Below are 8,662 nucleotides of genomic sequence, written 5' to 3' on the forward strand. Positions count from 1 at the left end.
TATATATATAGGTTTTCTTTTGTTTGTTAAAAGGAAAAAGGGGAAGGAAATGCACACAAGCAACATGCTGAACAAAAACCAATAAGTGAACCCAAAAACTTTGAGCAACACTGAGGCCAAAAAGCATCAAACAGATGAATGAAACTAAAATGCTGTATTGTAAAAAGTGAGAGTTGAAATATATTGTTTTGGTAATTGACTTAATAAAGTGAAGCTACACATGAAAAAAAAATCTCTCTAGAACTTTTTTCTTTCAAACAAGCAGAATTCTCTACTATCATTAGTATCCGCAGGAGAGTGGAAAGCCTAATCGCACCATAATCTCACTTTTCTAGGTCAATCAAAAAATAAATAAATAAACTAAATGGGTAGTAACATTTCACATTATACCTAATCCATGGTCATCCATTAGTAACATGCTTTAGATTCAGATTAAAGACATATCAAAAGTGAAAACTTTAGGAAAGGGGAGCAGGTTACGTGTATGTATGGCTCTGGCCTTAATGAGGTTGTTTCTGGGGGTTTCTTTGTGTTCGCTGCTCTTTAGTCAAGAGGAGGGATGGCCTGGTAATCAGTCAGTCCTGAAAGCGCACACAGGGCCGATTTGTCACCGGTGGCTGGCACTGGCAGCACACAGCTCCTACACTCGCATGATTTGTGAAACTAGAGACTGTATTTAGTAGGCCCATTTAAAAGCATATTGGAGAACTGTTCCGATTGTTTGTGTGTGAGTGTGTGTGCATGTAAAGCTAGACACTTGGTCAAAGCTTAACATATTTGCTTGCACTGGGGAAAAGGAGGTTTTCAGCTGGGTGGGGGTGTTTTGTGAAACATGAGCCTCTACTCTCATTAAAGGGGAAGCGGTGCTTAAAGCAAAGCTTGTTTGCGCCTGCTATGTTTGCGAACATCAGCGAGAGCAAATAAATTTATTTACTTGGCTCAGCTTCGGAAGAACAAAATCAGCCTGCGACTTATAGGATTGGTGGCAAAAGCTGAAAACTTCCTCAATTCACTTTATTTTCTGACTGCATGTTAAAAAGCACATTTATTTGAACATGGCCAGGCTGTGAGGAGGTCTTCCAGAGGAATGAAAGAGTTTGAGCACCGCATACGGACAACATGTAGGAGGTACAAGGTATATTAATAACAGCCATACTTCAGAACTACTGGGTTTTTATATCCTTGTGGTCACCTACATAAACTTCCAATTACATTTTATTTACAGCTGTCTAAAAAAGAACTTTCACTTTACGTCGTTAGAAATGTTGACTGGGAGAATTACTGTATTTTTCTCTTTTGATAGAAAAGACCATCCATCCACACGTTGCTACAATTTTCTGTTGCCTTTGGGACACTGCTATTACATGAACAGAAAACCCTAATGAGAACATTCAAAAACACACCTCCATCACATACTGTAAATATAAAACCAATGCTATTCATCGATCTTCTGAGACTTAAGCAAAGATCTCTAGACATCACTCTGCACATCTTCCAGCTCATCCTTTGGAACACCAAGAAGTTTGTGGGCCAGTCATGAAACACCTCCCATGAAAGTATTGCAGGAGACATCCTCACCAGATGCCCAAACCACCTCAACAGACTCTTTTCACACACTAACTGGAGCACACTATGCCAGTTGATTTTGTAGCAATCCATCTATCAATCCCTTGCTCCTTTTACCCCAACTTGTAAACAAAACCCTGAGCTACATAAACTCCTCCACTTGGAGCACTGGCACATTTAAAACTAGGAGTAGACAACCCTATGACCCTATAACCCTAGTCATCTAAATCCCATTTCCTAATTTCACCCATACTCCGTGCGTACTTCCACCAACTGAGCTCAAGTGAAGGTTACAATTTCCCCATAAGTCACTGATATGCCATCACTTGTCACTTATGATGTCAGTATGGTCCGACTGTATGTACCATGTAAAAGATGTCAGTACAAATTGTTATTTTTCATGCTTACTAAGGAAAACTGATGATACCAAAAATGAAGTGATTAACAGAGAACAATATAAGAGTTTTTCTGTTTATAAAGCTTGATAAGGACAGTCAACAATGTATACATCAAAGAATTGGTGATAGGGAGGTGGGGCAGTTCCATTGGGATGCTTAGCCTGGAGGCCGCCAAGCCTATATCTCACTGAGGGAAACACTGGTGATGGTAAAATATTTTAAACTGACTTGAATTTCACATTAGCATATAATGAAGGCAATCCAAAGTAGGTTGTAAATCTAGATAGAAGAAATACAGCAAACAGTAGACCTGGGGTTTTCATCTCAGATATGATAAAGTTATAGAAACACTGCAAAAATTGTCTATAAGTTGATTTTTCAGTGGGAATAATAATGTTTAAAACATGTAAGTTAACAAAATTATGCTAAACAAATGTAGTACCAATTTAATAGTGATTAAAAGTGAAAAATAAATTCTAAAGTGAATGTGTCTTTACATGTTTTGTAACATTGTTTGTGGGTTGGCAAGGGGGGACCCTGGCCAGAAGCTAATGCTAATGCTAATCGGGGAGCCATGGCATGGAAATATTTGGGAACCTTTGTACTAACCAAGAGTAGCATGTGTCAAAACAAGATCAAAAATACTTTTTGGCTGATATAGGATTGAAAGACTTGGTTAGATGGACATTTTTTGCAGTGCAGTTTTCTTTGATGACTGGTCTTCTATATAACTGTGCTAGTCACCATGTAAAACTCTGTCCAAAATTCACTTTATGTTTATGAAAATGCTTTTGATGGTTGTGAATATAATGCATTTGACACTAAATTTAAAGTGACACTTTTATAATGAGTTGCACATTTTACATACATCTCTGCACTTGTGGAGTGAAGTCTCTGTACAATGCACTGGATCCTTAAAAAGCATGGTCTCATTCAAACTTCAACCCAAAATCTGAAAAGTCTATTCAAGTACATTCAAAAATTCTGGTTCTTGTAACTCACCCGCATATGTCGCATTTGTACTCTCGCATGCCGAGATGTCTTTTTACGTGGTTCCTGGCATCTCCAAGCTGAGCAGTAGCAAAGTTGCAAATTTTACACATAAAGGGCTTAGATCCTGTAAAACAAATGGCAGAAAGAAAGAGGTGAMAAATTAAAAAAAAACATCTGTAGGTATGCAGTACAACCATAAAAAAATATTCAGGACAAAGACAGAAGTTCCTACTCCAGTACTCATAAATACAAACTACAGTCACACCAAGTGCCAAGCATATCTTCCAGTCTATCTATCCTTGTCACTCTCCTGCATCTCTTACCAACTTTTTTTTGCCTCTGGATGTGTAAATTGGATTCCAAAGGTCAGAACGAATACGTAAATCAATTCTGTGTGTGCTCACTACCTCCCATTCCATCATTAAAGCACTAATCACTCTGGTGGGTTTCACAGGGAGGTTTCTTCCTAATTATTGTCATTAATAAGTCCAGAGGGCGGGGTAGCGTTTGAGAAAGTGGCAAAGCTTCTCTTTGCTATCCATCATTTAACAGCAGAGCAGCGAGGGGAGATGTCTGTACTATCTGTGTGATGCATGAACAGTCACCAGAGGACATTAAAAAGTCACTTTTTCTGTGCTTGAAGAGATATGTTTGGATGTCTAAAGGCACTCCAGTGCAAACTAAAACAAAACAAAATAAAACAAAATGTGACCAAAAAAATATGTTTTAGTGGATCCCAAGATTTGAAACATTTTCTTTTTGTTTGAGTTTTACATTTGAAGGGGAAAATTCGAGAATGATTCATTTTGAACTTGTCAAAGTTAAACTTTAAATCATGATGCTGTTATTATGACAGACGTCAAATCTTTAACTTATCAATGAACAGAAAATTCTAATCAATAGTTCAAAAGTATCTATTTGGACCCCTCCACMTTCATCACATCAGTTCACCCAGCGCTGTTTTTGTTAGGYGACTTCATGAGATAATCCATTCTACTTTATTAATAGGAGAAAACCTATCCGACTAAAAGTCCGCTCCGGGTTTTCCTGAAGAAAAATTAGCAACATTTCGGTGATAAATACTTTTATATCTGTGAAATAAAATTTGAATTTCTGGGGTTGGGAAATGTTTAGAAAAATCCTGTTGTGATGAACAGGTGTTAGAAACTTATGAAGAGAAGTTTTCATATAATTTCCTTATAGGTTTTACTGACATAATTTGTGTTATGTCAAAGAAAGGGATAGAAGGATATATTGTGATTAATTAACTGAATTTTGGATCTAGTCTTTTATTTTACACTTAGTTACAGCCATATCCTTTAAATGGAGAAAGAGTCAGTATGTCTTATCAGTCACTATTGTCCCCGACATTCTCTCCACCAAACTCTCCCAGCTCACTGTCTCTCCTGCCATGTGTGATTGGATCACCAGCTTCCTGACAGGCAGGATGCAGCATGTGCATTTGGGGAAAATCATGTCCTCCTCACAGACCATCAGCATTGGTGCCCCTCAGCGATGTGTGCTCTCTCCACTGCTCTTCTCTCTATACACCAATGACTGCACCTCTAATGACCAGTCTGTTAAACTCCTGAAGTTCGCAGATGACAGTACAGTCATCGGACTCATCCGTGACGACGACGCGTCTGCATACTGACAGGAGGTGGAACGACTGATGTCCTGGTGCAGACTGAACAACCTGGAATTGAACACGCTCTGTAGAGATGAGAGTGAACTTCAGGAGACACCCCCCGCACTGCTGCCCCTCACAATCTTCAACAGCCCCGTGTCTATGGCAGAGTCCTTCAGGTTCCTGGGAACCACCATCTCACATGACCTGAAGTGGGAGTCCAACATATCCTCCATCCTTAAAAAAGCCCCAGCAGAGACTGTACTTCTTACGCCAGTTGAGGAAGTTGGACTTGCCTCAGGAGCTGCTGATCCAGTTCTACACTGCAGTCATTGAGTCCATCCTGTGCACATCGATAATTACAGTCTGGTTTGGAGCAGCCACAAGGCAGGCCAGGAACAGGCTGCAGCGAACAGTGAGGATGGCTGAGATAGTCATCGGGGCCTCACTGCCCTCCATTCAGGACTTGTATTACTCAAGAACCAGGAAACGGGCTGAGGAAATTATCACAGACTCCACTCACCCGGGGCACAACATGCTCCAACTCTTCCCGTCTGGCAGACGCTACCGAACTCTGTCCACTAAGACTGTCAGACACAAGAACAGTTTCTTCCCCCAGGCCATCACCATCATCAACAGCTGATCATCAGACATCCATCAGCTAGACCATATATTCTATACCAGTGTTTCCCAAAGTTGGGGTCGGGACCCAAAGTGGGGTCTCGAAACATCAAGATGGGGTCCTGAAAAGGTTTTCTGAATTAATTACATTTTTGCCTTAGTTGTTACAAAGGAGTGAGGTTAGTGTATTTAAAATGGATAAATGTAATATAAAAAATATTGTTACAATGCCCATGTTTTGTTGACCTAAATGTTTATCATACAAAAGTGGGGGAGCACAGGTCTCTGCTACTGTTATTTTCTGGGTCAAAAGCTGAAAACCTTGGGAACCACTGTACTTTGGTTCCCAAAGTTGCGTTTGGGACCCAATTATGGGTCATGAAGCACCTTGGATAATCTCCAGAAATCAATTTAAAGGGTAATAAAGTTATTGCTGATGTAATATTTTCCATATAATTATTACATAAACACAAAATAAGTATAAATAAGTATTTACATTTGTGTACAAGCTGTTTAGATTGTCAAAAAGCCTGTGTTTTTAGGGTTATTAAYRAAGTTYGTGTAYTCAGACCRGTAATATTTGGGGTCACAAGTTTTTGCCATGGATATTTTATGGGTCAGAAGATAAAAAGTTTGGGAACCACTGTTCTATACTATAGAGAACTATCTATCACTCTTATTATACATTACTGCATTAATGAACCTTACTCATAATCATCTACCTCTACACTGCTGCTGTTGTACTAATATTTAATATTCACTCTGCATACTGCTGTCATATTTTTGTGAATAACATATAATATCCTGGTATAGTGAAGTATAATGTGTATCTTTCTGTATATTGTGTACTATGTGTAAATTATAAAGTAAATTGTAAAGTATCTGTATATTCTTAATACTAGAGACATGAACAGCCGGAAACAAATTCCTTGTGTATGTCAACAAACTTGGCCAATAAACCTGATTCTGATTCTGATCAGTATGTACTCATTACAGTTTTTGTATTATTGAAAATGTTTTGCACAAATAAAATTCTAAAAAAAAAAGAATTTGCAACCTTTATACAACTCCTAAGTTCAAAATTTCATAGTGGTTCGAGCGAATGACAGTATACAATTTTCCAAAAGTTGTTCATTTCTAATTACATTATTTTTGTCATAATGTGAAAATCCTGTCAGAAGTGGTTGCTCTGAAAGTTACTATAGCTACAGCTGAATCTACTGCAAACAGCAACAAAACTTCATGTACCTACTCATGCAATGTGATGACAGCAATGTAATTTTTTTAAAACACATTTTGCATGAACCGCAATGAATTGTTTTAGATTGGAGCTGTTTTAAGTCCACAGTAATCCATTTTGGTCTTAGCTATTTCCTTACTAGCCATTTGCTCAAATTATTTTCCTTCAGATTTGTCAGTCAAAGGGCAGCCTACCACAGGCAAGACAATATTTGTTTATAACCATTTCCTCAAAATGGCTTGACTGTTTTCAAACTTGCTCTTCTTCATCTAGGTAAAATATATAAAACTGGTCAAAGAAAAGGAATAATTTAATGACACACTATTAAATTTAGTTCGGCATGGTACACTGCAATATGTCAGTTTAGGTGGCGGCCTGATATGATTTCCACACTTAAATCTTTGAGCAAACCTCTCATCCTCTCCCAAGGAACATCCCAAGATGTTTTGTATTTATTCCAGGGGCAGCTGCTGATTTGATTAAACACTTTGTATAGATTAGTAATTTGTTCATACACGGCTCACTTGCTGGGAGCTGAAAGTATGACACATAGAATTTTACGCCAGTAACCAAGATTGAAAAGCAAGCCTGTGCTAACAAGGTCCATAAACACAAGGGACAGACAGTGGAAAGAGGATAGTAGGGGTCTACACATGGACAGTTGTAAAAAACAGCTTCTTCATGTCAAATGTCCCAACAGAACACAACACATTTACACACAAGCAAATGAAGAGAAAAATACATTATGTCCCTAAAATCACRCTCTTCACACCTAAATGTTGAGAAATCGCGCAACAATTTCATGGGTACCTGATAAAAACAAAAGGACAGACACACAGGGTCACACCAAACCCACCATCACACCTTCATGCAGCTTCAGAACCCCACCTCACTGTCCCTCATGTAGACACATTATGTTCTCAAAACAGAAAAAAAGGAAAGACAATCATCCCTTCGCCTTCTCACTCACACATGCTCACACATTCAGCCTATAGTTGAAATAAGAGAGCGAGGGAGAGGCGTGTGGGGAGATGATTTGTCCAGATGGCTGGCTGAGTATGAAACATGGCAGAGAGGAGAAAGATGTAACACCCCCACCACACATACACACACACACAGACACACACACACACACACACACCACCCCACCCCCCAAACCCATTCAAACATCTTATCACATTAATACTCCACCACTCCACTTAAACAGCTGCCCTGAAACTGAAATTGACCATCAATGCAGTGTCATGTTAAATTAATATTGCCATCCACACAGGGGCAATGTGGCTCCCTCACATCCCAGATGAGACAGAGAATGACTAATTCATTTCCTGAGAGGAGAGAAGAACCTCGTGTAATGCTTCACCTCACACACACACCAAATGTGACATTCTAAGTCTTGTGCATGCCACACAGTGCTGTCATAACCTTGGCTTTTACTTTTACATAAATAAATATTGTTCTCAGTGTTCATGTTCCTTTTATTTTAGACAGAAAGGCAATGTATTCAGATAGTTTATTTAGTCCGAATTTCAGWAGCCCAGTTACTATTTTTTTCTGCGATACAATGAGTGAATTTGGTTAACACTGTACCAAGTCGATATATTAACCATGGTGCTTTCTCAAAATGTTYCACCTGTTCCTGTCAGCACCAAAGTGTGAAAAGCTTTCTCTTGTTTGCAGCCATGAAGTTTGATGGCATCTTTGAAAGGTTGTATGTGTATTAAGCCAAGAAACACGGCAGGATTTTTTTAGAGTTTTAGGCAATTGCAGAGTTGAACTTGCATTTTTAAATGATAAAACAATGGTGAATGAAATAGTCCTACTTTTAATCTATTTCAGTATGTAACTCTAAACACATTTTTAGTTCCCAAAATGCTACTTCAATTCAATTTAATTCAATTCAATTCAGCATTTATACATACTGTATAGACATGTCATCTCAGGGCACTCTACATGAAAAACAATCTAAGGAAGCCAGCAGATTGTGATGAATCTTCTATTCATCACAGTCTCCCATCCTGAGCAGCTCATTGGTAACAGTGGAGAGGAAAAACTCCCTTTTAAGAGGAAGAAACCTCCAGCAGAACCAGAACCCAGTTCAGGACAGACGGCCATCTGCCTCAACAGGCAGAGTTTGGGGGACAGGAAAGCAGTGTTGTATAAAGTACCTCAGAGTGATACTTGAGTAAAAGTACAAGTATCTTATCATAAAAATAC

General features: G+C 38.7%; 1 protein-coding gene across 1 annotated transcript in view; it reads right to left on the reverse strand.

The window, feature by feature from the left end:
• The window catches only part of znf407 (zinc finger protein 407), a gene marked incomplete in the record, with an annotated part of 254,368 nt that overhangs the window by 224,054 nt on the left and 21,652 nt on the right, over positions 1-8,662 (reverse strand). The window contains 1 exon segment of the mRNA XM_014008931.1: positions 2,967-3,081. Coding sequence (XP_013864385.1) covers positions 2,967-3,081 — 115 coding nt within the window.

Source organism: Austrofundulus limnaeus, unplaced genomic scaffold (genome assembly GCF_001266775.1).
Source record: "Austrofundulus limnaeus strain Quisiro unplaced genomic scaffold, Austrofundulus_limnaeus-1.0 Scaffold54, whole genome shotgun sequence".
Taxonomy (NCBI): Eukaryota; Metazoa; Chordata; class Actinopteri; order Cyprinodontiformes; family Rivulidae; genus Austrofundulus; species Austrofundulus limnaeus.